At 43.8% G+C, this 18,218-nt stretch overlaps 1 protein-coding gene across 1 annotated transcript in view; it reads right to left on the minus strand.

Annotated features, from left to right (window-relative positions):
• Nucleotides 1–7,054, minus strand: part of myo1f (myosin IF) — a 49,656-nt gene extending 42,602 nt beyond the window's left edge. The window contains exon 1 of the mRNA XM_066643517.1: nucleotides 6,827–7,054. Within this exon, the coding sequence (XP_066499614.1) occupies nucleotides 6,827–6,829 (3 nt within the window). The 5' untranslated portion in view covers nucleotides 6,830–7,054. The remainder of the gene's footprint in view (nucleotides 1–6,826) is intronic.
• Between the last annotated feature and the right edge of the window lie 11,164 nt (nucleotides 7,055–18,218).

The following is an 18,218-nucleotide window of genomic DNA, read 5'->3' on the forward strand; positions in this document are numbered from 1 at the left end:
TGAATGCTATGTCACCAACAATAATATTCTCCGAAGTGATACACACAGACAAACTGAACTGAACTCAGAAGCTACACACAATGCAGTTTTTTTGGAGTAAGAGCTGTATTGGTATACGGCATTTTACTTAAATACAATGTTTCTTGCACTGGTTATTAACCATTTTAACATCGCAAAGGTGAAGGTCCAGTTATAATACAGCACACAATCAGAACGGCTGAGAGTTCGATGTAATCATTCGATGTAATCTCGATGTAATCTCGATGTAATCTGCCAACGCTTCAGGACATATACAATAGTGGGGTGATGAAGAGTGCTGGCAAAATTACAGCTGGATCCTCTCAACCTGGACATCACCACTTTCAAACACTTCCCTCTGCCAGAAGATTCAGGGCCATCAAAACCAGCACAACCAGACACACTAACAGCTTCTTCCCCAGAGCTGTAGCACTCATCAACAACAGTGGACACCTCACACTTTAAACTTTAAACTAAACTGAAACACCAACTCCAACTATATTCATATCATTCTGTAATGTTCTGCATACAGTAGTTCTCCATAGTTCTACATTTTCACACAACTCCTCGGCTCTTTATTATTATTGTTCTTTATGTATTGTATTTTTTTTTTTTTTTTTGCCTTAGATTAATACTTGTTTAAAGTCTGTGTGCTCGTCCGGTCTGTTGTCCACGTCATACATGTGTGATCTCACAAAAACAAATTCCTTGTATGTGTCACACACTTGGCGAATAAAGCGATTCTGATTCTGATTTTGATCAGTTCACAAATACAACCCCATGGAAATATTTTTAGACTGTAAATCCATGTAAAGCATTTAAAAGAAGTTAAACAGACATTGTGTTGCTAAACCGACAAAGAAAATTACAAAAGCCTCTGTGATTGTGGCCCTAACGCTCATCTGAAGAAATAGTCAGTGAGAAGTGGACTGAGGCCAGTGGCCGGTTCCTCTTTATCTCGGCCGGATGCTTCTTAGCCGCTGTGAGCCAGAAAACAAAGAAGAGACTCCAGAATACTGAACTGAGACGAATGGGTGGTGTGTCTCTCTGAGCTAACACTCACTGTGGAGACTCTGCTCCTGAAAACGAGTGTTAATATTAGTGTAGTGTAAAATATTTTACATTTTGATGGACGTAGTATGTATGACATTTTTCTAACCAGTAAAAATAATCTATTGTAATAGACAGATATTGCATCTGTCTATTGTGTTTGTGTGCGTGTGTGTTTTAATGCAGTTACCCTTCAAAAAAGATAAAAATTTAATGAAGCTCATTATATTGGGAATCTAGTGCCCACCAACCAACCGATGGCAAATAAAAAAAAAACCCACAGGCCTCTTACATAGATATCAGACACTTCAGACCACATCCGAGTCCAATCACAGTGCTGGACCCATGTTTATATAAAAGCAAAAAGACGATGTTAAACACAGCAATACAGCACTGAGTAAAAATGGAGAAAACGAGAAAGCAGAAGAAAGAGAACAGAGCAAAAACAGCTAAAAACAAAGCTTGTGCCCCTCACTGCTGTGCGCTCAGGGTCGGGGTGAACAGCGAGCGGCTCATTATCATTTAAAGCAACAGGTGCTAAAAGCGGCCGCTCTGAACAAGGTTGTTTAGACAGGGGGAGAACGCTGATGTGGGGTTTGATCCTTGTGGTACTTTGACCATAGAAGGTCACAGATGTTTCTTTAAGACCTAGAACAGTTTTGTTTTCCATTGTAAAGAAGTGGTACGTTATCTTTTTTAATGAAACCGGCTTGTTTTACAACATCACTGGCAGGTCATTCAGGGTTAGGTTCAGTTCATGTCTGAGAAACTAGAGCATGAGATTTTGTACCATCATGTTCTGTATAGTAGAGGAATAACCAAATATGGGACACACAAACAGAAGGTGTGAGCTGAAAGTAAATGAAGAGATACTGCTGCTACTCTGTGAACGTACCTAAATGTAGCTGCTGTGGTCATCAGCAGGAAACAGAGGCCAGTTACAGATGGTTCTGTCAGATGCCGCCAACACAGTGATTATCAGCTCTTGAGTGAACTCATTTCTCTTTAATCTGGAGGGGTATTTCTCACAGTTCCACGGAACATATTCTATCTACCCAAATGTGGAAGCAACACACACTTTTGCCATTGTATTTCTGTTCATTCTTCTGAAAGGGAGGGTATTAATATAGAATTTGCCCCACTTGCTGCCGTCTCTAGATCCATTCAGGATTGATTATCTTGCACATTCTTTATTTTATTTTATATTCTGTATTAAGTTTTATATTTCTATTTTTGCAGTCATTATTTACTTTTACTCTTATCTCTACGGTAACTATGCCTCAGTATGGAACAGCTACTGGATTGAATTTCCCTCTGGGTTTAATAAAGTATCTATCTATCAATCTAGATGTGGATCTTGGTCACACCAGAGAACATAATCCTTTGCTATGAGGCTTTATAGCAGTTTTGCTGGCTCTTGGGGTCTTGTGTGTGACTGCTTCAGAGTTTTATCGTCTTGTTCAGTACCTTGCTATGGCTCTTTAATAATCTCCAGACTGAGATCATATCAAGAGGAGTGTGGATACTTTGTGACAGTGTATACAGGGAGGGCCATTTATATGGATACACCTTAATAAAATGGGAATGGTTGGTGATATTAACTTCCTGTTTGTGGCAGGGTGGTGACCATGGCGGCCATTTTGAAGTCGGCCATTTTGGATCCAACTTTTGGTTTTTCAACTGGAAACCCGTGCTAGCATTTCTCCTGCGGTGTTGCTATCAGTGTGTGAAGAGTCGGAGAAATGGGTTGCATTGACAATCCAACACAATGGGCATCACTTTGAACACATTTTATAAGTGGTCAGAGACTTGTAAATAACTCATGAAAGAATAAAGTTACGTTAAAACCAATTGCACACCATTGTTTTTCTTTTGACGTTCCCAATAAGATTGATGTGTCACATGACCCTCTTCCCGTTGAAAAAACAAAAGTTGTATCCAAAATGGCCGACTTCAAAATGGCCGCCATGGTCACCACCCTGCCACAAACAGGAAGTTAATATCACCAACCATCCCCATTTTATTAAGTTGTATCCGAATAAATGGCCCGCTCTGTATATTAGAATAGACATTGTGCTGCAACAGTTTGCAACTGTTACGTCTCGGCTTTACGTCTACACTAACAATTCCATGGTTAACCATTAAAAAAGTGGTATCTCACCCTTTAACCTGCATTAATTTGTGTTTAAACATCCTGAAAGTTGTCTTTTGTAACATAGATCTGCAGAACAACTTCAAAATGAGTTCTAAAAGCATCCATGCGTTGATAACATTTGCATAGAAAAAAATAACTGTAAGTGAAACTAGGTTTAACACGCCTGAGAGGGACTTCCACTGTGATCTAAACAGGAAGATGCATACAAATATGACCTCATGTGTTAACAACATTGTCAGAAAAAGATCTGTAGAGCAACAGCTTGTTGTTTTCTCATAAGCATGGCTCCAGCTTAACATCTGCATGCATCGCATATTTAAACCTCTTATTATTTACTGTTTCCTGTTTCTCACTTTTAAGTATTATTTGCATGAACTGAGCATTAGAATTGCTGCAAATGTTTATACCGAAGGAGCAAATTACCATTTTCTCTTGATTGATGATTCTTCTTTTCTTTGTAAAATAATCATTACGCATTAACCTCGTGACCTGGATGTTTCGGAGAGTCTGTATTAAACCCGTTTTAATAATAACAGTCCTCACGTGGGAGGCCCGCTCTCTGGATCATAAACGGGTTCATTCAGGGATGAAAAAGCTATATTTGGTCCTTCATCACGTGTCATGTGAACTTTATAGAAACTAGTAAAAGGCTTACTCTTGGTTTTGGTCAATGACAATATGCTTGTGTATTTTTGCCTATATTTGACCGTGACGCACAGAAGCAGAAATGCATTACAGTAATAAGAATAAGTTACTTTACGTTGCCATAGAAAGCAATGACCATGAAGTAATCAGCTACTGCTGGAGAAACCGCTGAAAACATGACGTTCGTGAGTGGAACCAGTGACCAATGACATTCTGCAGTCACTGCATGGAACATATCAGTGTGTCACACCACGAGCGAAGACGTCTTCAAATGTGCTTACTTCAACTACACGGATTCCAAAACTGTTATTTTTGGAAAGGAGCATGTGCGCTTGAGGTTTGTGAATGAATGAATCAGAGATAGGAATGTGTTGCACACACAGAACTGTGCAAAAGTCAGAGACCTCCCAATGTTCGTTTAAATTTCAGTCAAAACCTCCACGAAGTACGTCGTTTTTCTGATAACGTAGAAGATAAGCCACATTCATGAATAGAAGGTAAAAATCTGAAAAAAATAGTGAGTTAGAAATTTATTTGAAGCTGCAGAGAAAGTGGAACTCATAAAATCAAACAAAAAAAAAATGGTAGACCATCAAAACCTCAGTCTCCACCTCTTGAACAGTTCTCATTGTTCTTATCGGACATAGGGGAGGATCGAGCTGTACTCTGAAGTGCTCTGAAATGAAAGAAAGAAGCTACTGGTGTTCTCAGAATAAGACTGAGCGCTACATCACTGAATGTGCTTTCTTATTGCGAGAAGCAAGGAAGGTTTTGCTGCCTGGGAGTACAGATGCTCCAGGTCAGTGATGGCTGTTGAATATCAGCTAACGATGCGAGTACGTACAACTCCAGAAACACAAAAGTGGTGAGGAAGTGTCGAGACAAAACCGCAGGCCCCTCTGACACATATTTCAACTTCCCCTTGAACGCATTCGGCCGCTGTTGCGAAAATCCCGCTAACTTTGAGGCTCCTCAAAACGCAAGCATGCACACATCCTCTTCAGACAACACCCCGCCTCTCCCTTCTCTCAGATACTGCAGCAAGATCAAGGGCAGACCCGGCTTTAACCGTAATCCTCTCCTAAGATTGGACGACACGTACCTCTTCCTTACCCAAACTTGACAAAATCCATCGGTCAGTTTTAACCAAACCATACTCAAGGTTGTCTTATTCAAATCTGGCTCCAACAGCTGTCTTAAACAATTCGAACTCTAACTACTGTATCAACATCTAACCCAAATCGTAGGCTTGCTTCTGCTTTACCGTCATCTCACTGAAGCCCTCCCAAACGTATCATAAACTCTGTGAAGACAAACTCTTCAAATACTTAAACTAAACCCTACGACAAGCCTTGCCTTATTCTTAACCAAACCCAGTCCAAACCTGGACGAATCTCAACCAAATCTGGTCCAAAGCCAAGATGAATCAGAACCAGACTCAGTCTGGTCAAAACAAAAGACATACTTAAACCCAACCCAGTCAACAGCCAAGACAAATACTAACCAGACCCTGCCCTAATCTACACAAAACTCTGCCCTCGTTTTAAAGTGTCTAGGCCCAACTACAGGCAAAGCTAATGCCAATACAAAGTCCTCTCTGACCCTGTCCTAACTTTGCCAATGCTTTGCCACATTATGCCCTCCCCTTTGACAAGTCTTACCACACATTCGTGCAGCAAGTCAGCGGATAAACTCACAGCATTTTCTTGTAATACTTGGCAACCACTTGAGCAATATTTGTGAGAAAAGTGGACATGATTTCTGTTGTGTGTAGAAAGCTACAACAAGCAGAACTAAAGACCTTCTTGAGAAAGACCTCCATCTATCAGCGCCGAATGACCCATCAGCTGCAGCACTCTGTAGAGCGCTAATACAGAACTAAAAACAGGAAAGAAATTACATCTCTACCATTTAAGGAATTGGAGTCTGTTTCTACCACCTCCAGCGTCCACAGGCTGAACACTTCTGGTTTTTTTAAATTCCTGGCAGCGTTCAGGGAGAATTGTGACTAATTTAGGCTTAGTTTAAGATATTTACCTGTACATAACTGGAGTGATAACTGGGTAATCGTGTAAATCAGACTGTAATCAGAGTGTCCGTTTGTTCGTTAAAATATAAGTAAAGATTCAAAGCATGCGACAAACGGATGGTTCATGTCTGATGATTTCTTCATGTTCTGTAGACACAATACAGGAACACACCCTGGGCACGCTCCAGTCCATCACAGGGCATCACACACTCACCCAGTCACTCACACAGACACTTCACTTACCGGTATGTGTTTTAGAACACTGTGGTAGGAAACTGGAGGAAACCCACACATACACAGTGAGAACACACCACACAGTGACCGGATGCGAGGATCCTACCCAGGACCCCGAGACCCTGGAGCGGCGTGACACACACTACCTGCAGCGCCAGGCTGCCACACGTTAACTGTTCCGTAATTATAAATTTATATGTAACCACTATTAAGTATTCAGCTCCTATTTAAATAATGTAATATTTACATAAAGTAGTTTTGCATAACTTTTAAAGGACGTTACTGCAGAAATGGTGCATTTTAAGTTTTGTTTCTTTTCTTTTTACATTGATACAAACTTCAAATCATTATTTTTAATCAGTTTTTTCATCATTTTATTTACATTCATTTGAATACAAAAAAGCTGCCACAGACATTGTGTCAGAAACAGCTTTAATATTCAAATAAATGTAAAAAAAAGGAACAAAAAACAAAGAAGAAGAATGTGCAAAGGCAGATATATTTGAGGGTTTTAAGAACCACTTATTTTTTAGGGTTTAAAGAGGTTAGAGGGGCACTGAAGACCCCTTCCTGCACACCAAGCATTAAATGAGCATCTTACAGGAGGCGGATGCGCCAGGGTACCACAGCCCGTCCTGGACCATGGCACCAGACGAAGCAGAAGTAGAAGGAGTAAGTTATAGAGGTGTTGTTACCATTGTGCCGGGATTGTGATGGTCCTCTTTAGATTGTCCTCTTCCACACCCTAATGACCGTTATGTCCACAATTGTGAGTGTGTCTTTGTGTGTGTGTGTGTGTGTGTGCGTGCATGTAACGAGAAGGTCTGGCACGCTCCCTGTCAGTAGTTCTCCATCATGTTTGGACCCTTTAAACTTCTGTAAAAACACATCAGATTTCAGACAGCCCTACACACGCTACCACTTCCTCACACTCCCACAGAGAACTTCAGAAAGAATTGCAACCGCTCTCTCTCTCACACACACACACACACACACATACACACTATCACACACTCACAGACACACCCCCCGAGACAAGTGTGAGAAAACCACTTCTTATTTACTCTTTCTTCCACAACACAAATTTGAACCTGAAGCATTAAAGCACCCTCTGTGTGGGAATACAGCTGATACATGTGATCAGTTCATGGCCAATAGAATTCGAAGCTCTGGAGAAGCTGCACATGAGCCTAAGATCACCAAGCCCTCAGTGCCCAGAGCTGGGCTGCGGTGCAGTAGAACTGCTCCATCCAGCACCCGTGGTATGAGTTGGATCCAAAACTAATCATCTGAACGCAACTTCAACAGACTCAACAGTGTTTAATCAGCACTGAGAGTGATGAAGAGTGTTAAATTTGAGCACTTGTGAATTTGTTGTCTATAAATGCTGCATGCAATCAATCCTCACAGCAATGTTCCCAGGCGACTGAAGGTTATTTCAGCAGCAATACGCTTGATTTAAGCCAAAACACACCACTTTAAAGCTGTGGGTTTGGTGGTTTTACAAAAACCTTCACATTTACATACGTCCCCACATTCTGCAGCTGTACACACTGAAGTTATAAAGAGTGTTTCAGCCTGGATTGCTTTTTAAATGACACCAGAATCAGTCATCATTTACATATGTCTTAAAGGTGCCGTACCAGCAACTGTTGCAAAATATAAAGGGAGGTAGGAGAATGGTCATGCAACAATTTAAGAATGAGTTTGAATGAAAATGAATATTACGTAACGTTATACGTGAAATATATGTAACACACGAGAATTGCAAGAAATACTCCCTGTGAACTAAAAATGAATGTAAAATACAACAAATAGTAATTTTCGTACATTGTTTGCGACTTTTTGGTGGTGAAGATGATTGATTGCACCTTTAACTCGGTGTGAAATCCCTGGAAGAGGCGGCTGAACTGAGGAGCGCTAGAAAACAGAAAGGGGAAGTGAGAGCAGAAGCTGCGGTCATTTCTTGAGTTGAGTTTAAACAGAATGGAAAAAGCCTGAAACTGTGCTCAGATCAGCTCCTAACGGTCAGAATGTGAAATAGGTGAGAGCAGCAGGTTCACTCCCTCTGACAGTTACAACCACAAAGGCCCTGCCCTACACACGCACACACACACACACACACACACACATACACACACACAGTCACACCTGCAGCAGCACACACTCTAAATTGCTGACAGCCACCAATCCATTTTACTTAATTGAGTATACAGGAAATTATCCAGTGTGTTATCAACATTCATTCATTCATTCATTCATTCATTCATTTTCTTTAACTACTTCCTCCTGTTCAGGTTTGGGGTGAGTACAGAGCGCACCTGAAATCACTGGAGGCAAGTCAAAAGCACACACTGGAGAGTTCACCAGTCCATCACGCACTCACCCTGTCACTCTTACACCTGTGGACAGTTTAATACACACTCACCCTGTCACACTCACACCTGTGGACAGTTTAATACACACTCACCCTGTCACACTCACACACCTGTGGACAGTTTAATACACACTCACCCTGTCACTCTCACACCTGTGGACAGTTTAATACACACTCACCCTGTCACTCTCACACCTGTGGATAGTTTAATACACACTCACCCTGTCACTCTCACACCTGTGGATAGTTTAATACACACTGACCCTGTCACACTCACACACCTGTGGACAGTTTAATACACACTCACCCTGTCACACTCACACCAGTGGACAGTTTAATACACACTCACCCTGTCACTCTTACACCTGTGGACAGTTTAATACACACTCACCCTGTCACACTCACACACCTGTGGACAGTTTAATACACACTCACCCTGTCACTCTCACACCTGTGGACAGTTTAATACACACTCACCCTGTCACTCTCACACCTGTGGATAGTTTAATACACACTCACCCTGTCACTCTCACACCTGTGGATAGTTTAATACACACTCACCCTGTCACACTCACACACCTGTGGACAGTTTAATACACACTCACCCTGTCACTCTCACACCTGTGGACAGTTTAATACACACTCACCCTGTCACTCTCACACCTGTGGATAGTTTAATACACACTCACCCTGTCACTCTCACACCTGTGGATAGTTTAATACACACTGACCCTGTCACACTCACACACCTGTGGACAGTTTAATACACACTCACCCTGTCACACTCACACCAGTGGACAGTTTAATACACACTCACCCTGTCACTCTTACACCTGTGGACAGTTTAATACACACTCACCCTGTCACACTCACACACCTGTGGACAGTTTAATACACACTCACCCTGTCACTCTCACACCTGTGGATAGTTTAATACACACTCACCCTGTCACTCTCACACCTGTGGATAGTTTAATACACACTCACCCTGTCACACTCACACACCTGTGGACAGTTTATTACACACTCACCCTGTCACACTCACACCAGTGGACAGTTTAATACACACTCAACCTGTCACTCTTACACCTGTGGACAGTTTAATACACACTCACCCTGTCACACTCACACACCTGTGGACAGTTTAATACACACTCACCCTGTCACTCTCACACCTGTGGACAGTTTAATACACACTCACCCTGTCACTCTCACACCTGTGGATAGTTTAATACACACTCACCCTGTCACTCTCACACCTGTGGATAGTTTAATACACACTCACCCTGTCACACTCACACACCTGTGGACAGTTTAATACACACTCACCCTGTCACTCTCACACCTGTGGATAGTTTAATACACACTCACCCTGTCACTCTCACACACCTGTGGACAGTTTATTACACACTCACCCTGTCACACTCACACCAGTGGACAGTTTAATACACACTCACCCTGTCACTCTCAACCCTGTGGATAGTTTAATACACACTCACCCTGTCACTCTCACACACCTGTGGACAGTTTATTACACACTCACCCTGTCACACTCACACCAGTGGACAGTTTAATACACACTCACCCTGTCACACTCACACCAGTGGACAGTTTAATACACACTCACCCTGTCACACTCTCACACCTGTGGACAGTTTAATACACACTCACCCTGTCACTCTCACACCTGTGGACAGTTTAATACACACTCACCCTGTCACTCTCACACCAGTGGACAGTTTAATACACACTCACCCTGTCACTCTCACACCTGTGGATAGTTTAATACACACTCACCCTGTCACTCTCACACACCTGTGGACAGTTTATTACACACTCACCCTGTCACACTCACACCAGTGGACAGTTTAATACACACTCACCCTGTCACTCTCACACCTGTGGATAGTTTAATACACACTCACCCTGTCACTCTCACACACCTGTGGACAGTTTATTACACACTCACCCTGTCACACTCACACCAGTGGACAGTTTAATACACACTCACCCTGTCACACTCTCACACCTGTGGACAGTTTAATACACACTCACCCTGTCACACTCACACCAGTGGACAGTTTAATACACACTCACCCTGTCACACTCACACCAGTGGACAGTTTAATACACACTTACCCTGTCACTCTCACACACCTGTGGACAGTTTATTACACACTCACCCTGTCACACTCACACCAGTGGACAGTTTAATACACACTCACCCTGTCACACTCTCACACCTGTGGACAGTTTAATACACACTCACCCTGTCACTCTCACACCTGTGGACAGTTTAATACACACTCACCCTGTCACTCTCACACCTGTGGATAGTTTAATACACACTCACCCTGTCACTCTCACACACCTGTGGACAGTTTATTACACACTCACCCTGTCACACTCACACCAGTGGACAGTTTAATACACACTCACCCTGTCACACTCACACCAGTGGACAGTTTAATACACACTCACCCTGTCACACTCTCACACCTGTGGACAGTTTAATACACACTCACCCTGTCACACTCACACCAGTGGACAGTTTAATACACACTCACCCTGTCACACTCACACCAGTGGACAGTTTAATACACACTCACCCTGTCACACTCTCACACCTGTGGACAGTTTAATACACACTCACCCTGTCACTCTCACACCTGTGGACAGTTTAATACACACTCACCCTGTCACTCTCACACCAGTGGACAGTTTAATACACACTCACCCTGTCACTCTCACACCTGTGGATAGTTTAATACACACTCACCCTGTCACTCTCACACACCTGTGGACAGTTTATTAAACACTCATCCTGTCACACTCACACCAGTGGACAGTTTAATACACACTCACCCTGTCACTCTCACACCTGTGGATAGTTTAATACACACTCACCCTGTCACTCTCACACACCTGTGGACAGTTTATTACACACTCACCCTGTCACACTCACACCAGTGGACAGTTTAATACACACTCACCCTGTCACACTCACACCAGTGGACAGTTTAATACACACTCACCCTGTCACACTCTCACACCTGTGGACAGTTTAATACACACTCACCCTGTCACACTCACACCAGTGGACAGTTTAATACACACTCACCCTGTCACTCTCACACCTGTGGACAGTCTCACACACTCACCCTGTCACACTCACACCTGTGGACAGTTTAATACACACTCACCCTGTCACTCTCACACCTGTGGACAGTTTAATACACACTCACCCTGTCACTCTCACACCTGTGGACAGTTTAATACACACTCACCCTGTCACTCTCACACCAGTGGACAGTTTAATACACACTCACCCTGTCACTCTCACACCTGTGGATAGTTTAATACACACTCACCCTGTCACACTCACACACCTGTGGACAGTTTAATACACACTCACCCTGTCACTCTCACACCTGTGGATAGTTTAATACACACTCACCCTGTCACTCTCACACACCTGTGGACAGTTTATTACACACTCACCCTGTCACACTCACACCAGTGGACAGTTTAATACACACTCACCCTGTCACTCTCAACCCTGTGGATAGTTTAATACACACTCACCCTGTCACTCTCACACACCTGTGGACAGTTTATTACACACTCACCCTGTCACACTCACACCAGTGGACAGTTTAATACACACTCACCCTGTCACACTCACACCAGTGGACAGTTTAATACACACTCACCCTGTCACACTCTCACACCTGTGGACAGTTTAATACACACTCACCCTGTCACTCTCACACCTGTGGACAGTTTAATACACACTCACCCTGTCACTCTCACACCAGTGGACAGTTTAATACACACTCACCCTGTCACTCTCACACCTGTGGATAGTTTAATACACACTCACCCTGTCACTCTCACACACCTGTGGACAGTTTATTACACACTCACCCTGTCACACTCACACCAGTGGACAGTTTAATACACACTCACCCTGTCACTCTCACACCTGTGGATAGTTTAATACACACTCACCCTGTCACTCTCACACACCTGTGGACAGTTTATTACACACTCACCCTGTCACACTCACACCAGTGGACAGTTTAATACACACTCACCCTGTCACACTCTCACACCTGTGGACAGTTTAATACACACTCACCCTGTCACACTCACACCAGTGGACAGTTTAATACACACTCACCCTGTCACACTCACACCAGTGGACAGTTTAATACACACTTACCCTGTCACTCTCACACACCTGTGGACAGTTTATTACACACTCACCCTGTCACACTCACACCAGTGGACAGTTTAATACACACTCACCCTGTCACACTCTCACACCTGTGGACAGTTTAATACACACTCACCCTGTCACTCTCACACCTGTGGACAGTTTAATACACACTCACCCTGTCACTCTCACACCTGTGGATAGTTTAATACACACTCACCCTGTCACTCTCACACACCTGTGGACAGTTTATTACACACTCACCCTGTCACACTCACACCAGTGGACAGTTTAATACACACTCACCCTGTCACACTCACACCAGTGGACAGTTTAATACACACTCACCCTGTCACACTCTCACACCTGTGGACAGTTTAATACACACTCACCCTGTCACACTCACACCAGTGGACAGTTTAATACACACTCACCCTGTCACACTCACACCAGTGGACAGTTTAATACACACTCACCCTGTCACACTCTCACACCTGTGGACAGTTTAATACACACTCACCCTGTCACTCTCACACCTGTGGACAGTTTAATACACACTCACCCTGTCACTCTCACACCAGTGGACAGTTTAATACACACTCACCCTGTCACTCTCACACCTGTGGATAGTTTAATACACACTCACCCTGTCACTCTCACACACCTGTGGACAGTTTATTAAACACTCATCCTGTCACACTCACACCAGTGGACAGTTTAATACACACTCACCCTGTCACTCTCACACCTGTGGATAGTTTAATACACACTCACCCTGTCACTCTCACACACCTGTGGACAGTTTATTACACACTCACCCTGTCACACTCACACCAGTGGACAGTTTAATACACACTCACCCTGTCACACTCACACCAGTGGACAGTTTAATACACACTCACCCTGTCACACTCTCACACCTGTGGACAGTTTAATACACACTCACCCTGTCACACTCACACCAGTGGACAGTTTAATACACACTCACCCTGTCACTCTCACACCTGTGGACAGTCTCACACACTCACCCTGTCACACTCACACCTGTGGACAGTTTAATACACACTCACCCTGTCACTCTCACACCTGTGGACAGTTTAATACACACTCACCCTGTCACTCTCACACCTGTGGACAGTTTAATACACACTCACCCTGTCACTCTCACACCAGTGGACAGTTTAATACACACTCACCCTGTCACTCTCACACCTGTGGACAGTTTAATACACACTCACCCTGTCACACTCACACCAGTGGACAGTTTAATACACACTCACCCTGTCACACTCACACCAGTGGACAGTTTAATACACACTCACCCTGTCACTCTCACACCTGTGGACAGTTTAATACACACTCACCCTGTCACTCTCACACCTGTGGACAGTTTAATAAGCACTCACACCTGTAGACAGTTTCATACACATTCGCCCTGTCACACTCACACCTGTGGACAATCTCACACACTCACCCTGTCACACTCACACCAGTGGACAGTTTAATACACATTCACCTTGTCACTCTCACACCTGTGGACAGTTTAATACACACTCACCCTGTCACACTCACACCAGTGGACAGTTTAATACACACTCACCCTGTCACACTCACACCAGTGGACAGTTTAATACACACTCACCCTGTCACTCTCACACCTGTGGACAGTCTCACACACTCACCCTGTCACACTCACACCAGTGGACAGTTTAATGCACACTCACCCTGTCACACTCACACCTGTGGACAATTTAATACACACTCACCCTGTCACACTCACACACCTGTGGACAGTTTATTACACACTCACCCTGTCACACTCACACCAGTGGACAGTTTAATACACATTCACCCTATCACTCTCACACCTGTGGACAGTTTAATACACACTCACCCTGTCACTCTCACACCTGTGGACAGTTTAATACACACTCACCCTGTCACTCTCACACCTGTGGACAGTTTAATACACACTCACCCTGTCACTCTCACACCTGTGGACAGTTTAATACACACTCACCCTGTCACTCTCACACCTGTGGATAGTTTCACACACTCACCCTTTCACACTCACACCTGTGGACAATCTCACACACACTGTCAGGTAAGTGTTTCAGCGTTGCTCCCAGTGAGGCTCCAGACCCACCGCGACCCTGAACTGGATTTCTTTCCTCATCCAGTGGTCCCTCATCAGCCAAAATTCCATGATGATCAACAGTAATGTTGATTCTTTACACTCTCAGAAAAAAAGGTACTGCACAGCTACATTATAGTCAAACAGTGTAAATGTACAACAGTGGTACATTCCCTTCAGAAGGGGAGGTGAATATTTGTAACTTAAAATCTACAATTATTATTGTAACATTACTGGTAACACAATGTCACTTTTCTGAGAGTGTAGTATTCATTCATTCATTGTCTGTAGCCTCTTATCAAGTTCAGGGTCGTGGTGGGTCTCAGAGAGAGAGAGAGAGAGAGAAAGCATGAGAGAAATAGAGAGAGTGAGAAAGAAAGAAATAGTGAGTGAGAGAGAGAGTGAGACAGAGAGAAAGAGTGAGAGAGATAGAGAGAAAATTGAGTGTGAGAGCGAGAAATAGTGAGAGAAAAGAGCGAGAGAAAGAGAAAGCATGAGAGTGTGAGAGAAAGAGAGTGAGAGCGGGTGAGAGAAAAAGAGTGAGAGAGAAAGAGTAAGAGACAGAGATAGAGAAATAATGAGTGAGTGAGAGAAAGAAATAGTGAGAGAGAGAGACAGAGAGAAAGAGTGAGAGAGAGAGAAAGCATGAGAGAGAGAGAGAGAGCAAGAGAGTGAGAGAGAAAGAGCAAAAGAGAGAAAGCATGAGAGAGTGTGAGAGAGAAAGAGTGAGAGAGAAAGAGTTAGAGAGTGAGAGAGAAAGAGCAAAAGAGTGTGAGAGAGAGAAAGAGGGAGAGAAAGAGAGAGAGAAAGAGTGAGACAGAGAAAAAGTGAGAGAGAGAGAGCAAAAGAGAGTGAGAGAGAGAAAGAATGAGAGAGAGAGAAGACGCAAAGCCCAGAGTTTCCTCTGTTCACAATGCACCACTTTTTTATTCATTGTATTAATTTCACTGTAGTTGGTCTAAATAAAACTCAAGGACATATACTCCATCAGTTGCATGTTACAGTACACAGTGTTATTTTCAATAGCGTTTAAAAACAACAACAAAAACAGCTGTTAAACAAAAACTGCTCTGGATGTGTCTACCAAGATCAAACACACTTCAAGTGTAACATGGTAAGTACAACATAAACCATAGTTAATAATAATAATAATAATAATAATAATAACAAAAAAGCTCACATCAAAAATAACAATGCTCTCATGATTCAAATCCACTACCAAGGTTTGATTACGTACTAGCCCCGCCCCCACCCCCAGCCCAAACAAAGTAATGTCTCAATTATTTAATACTAACATAGAAATCTCTTTTGTTTAGCTCTCATACGTCTGACCTCAAGCGAGTCTCGATAAGAATAAAAAGTACTATCATTTGAGATTATTACAGAAAAAGGTGTAATAGCACCATTCCGAAGCACCATAGACTGACTGACATCAAACACATGTACGGAACAGCCTCAGCTGTTCTCACCGGAGACTGACCAGGAGCAAGTCTGCTGCAGTTAAGTCACTTTCCAGGAACAACCAGTGGATAAAGTTTCACCCTGCAGCTCTGTGACCGAACAACGTCCTCGGAAACGACAGAAACAGAACCCCCAATCAGAACGGATTTATCCTGCTTCCTTTGAGACACGTGAAGCCAGTTTCTGCATCGCTGGAGCTCAGCACGCTTGGAGGAGAACACCAACTGCCCTATTCCTTAATATAGGCTAACATTGAACAGCACTCTGTTGAGTGACAGCAAGTTCAGACAAGCAACCTCCTGATGATAGAGACTGCTTTCTGACTCTGGGTGAGTTTATAAACATGTAAATGGGGTCATTTCAACAGTTTAAAGCACCAAACTGCCTCTAACATAAAGCCTATAGACTCAACACGCTTGGAGGAGAACACTAACCCTCCAAATCTCTTACATCAGCTGGCACACACCTCAACACACAGGGTAGAGGACAACTCCACCCATAAAAACCTTAACATTATCGTCTCCTATGAAACTATTCTCATCCAAAACGTACTAAACCTGATTAGAAACCCCTGTGGACTGTTTGTTTACTCGCTGTCTACCAGTAACGACAGGCGATGGTGTTATCTGCTCAGTGACATCACAGTCTTCTGTCAGAGTCACTGATTCAATATGAAGGCTTTGAACTTATCTCAACGAAAGGGGTTTGACAGGACGGCGTGATTCATTGCTTCTGACATGAATGGCTCGATTTTATTCGCTGGGAACCACCATCTCTGTCTAGTTTCCTGCTAGGACTCTGCCCCATGTGTGGTCCTTTTAAGCCTTGAGGCTTAAGTATCTCGCTGTAATTCTACGTGAAATATAAGTAAGTAAAACGACAAGAAGCATTTCACCAGGAGTACTTATTATCTGGGGGAGGTATTCCTCAGATTTCCCCGTCTTAGTCGTGTCACACAAGTGCACATACAGCTAACGCTACATCACTGTAACGCTACACGGTTAACACATGTCCCTACTGGAGGACTGTTCTGTTTACCCAGAGAAGGTACAATTATGATCAATTATAGATGACTGTGGCATCTTCAGGAATCAAACTAATGACCCCAAGCTTTGACTAATGTTATTCAGATGGTGCTTTTCCACCGTATGCTTCCTACTCGGCTCTGCTCGGCTTTTTTGCTTTTCCACGAGGCAAATCTGATCCCTGGAAGTTGTACTTTTTTAATCCCTGATCATGTGCGGTTCCATGGGAGCAGAGTAGGTATACTCTTAAAAACGATGGTCCTTCAAGGGTTCATTATTATAGGAAATTGTTCTATATACAACCATGATCACTTTAAAGAGGGGCGGCACGGTGGCGCAGTAGGTAGGTGTCGCAGTCACACAGCTCCAGGGACCGGGAGGTTGTGGGTTCGATTCCCGCTCTGGGTGACTGGACTGTGGGAGGAAACTGGAGCACCCGGAGGAAACCCGCGCGGACACGGGGGGAACACACCACACTCCTCACAGTGTTCTCCCTGTGTCTGCGTGGGTTTCCTCTGGGTGACTGTCTGTGAGGAGTGTGGTGTGTTCTCTCTGTGTCCGCGTGGGTTTCCTCCGGGTGACTGTCTGTAAGGAGTGTGGTGTGTTCTCCCCGTGTCCGCGTGGGTTTCCTCCGGGTGACTGTCTGTGAGGAGTGTGGTGTGTTCTCTCTGTGTCCGCGTGGGTTTCCTCCGGGTGACTGTCTGTGAGGAGTGTGGTGTGTTCTCTCTGTGTCCGCGTGGGTTTCCTCCGGGTGACTGTCTGTGAGGAGTGTGGTGTGTTCTCTCTGTGTCTGCATGGGTTTCCTCCGGGTGACTGTCTGTGAGGAGTGTGGTGTGTTCTCTCTGTGTCTGCATGGGTTTCCTCTGGGTGC

This window comes from Hoplias malabaricus, chromosome 14, assembly GCF_029633855.1.
Source record: "Hoplias malabaricus isolate fHopMal1 chromosome 14, fHopMal1.hap1, whole genome shotgun sequence".
Lineage (NCBI taxonomy): Eukaryota > Metazoa > Chordata > Actinopteri > Characiformes > Erythrinidae > Hoplias > Hoplias malabaricus.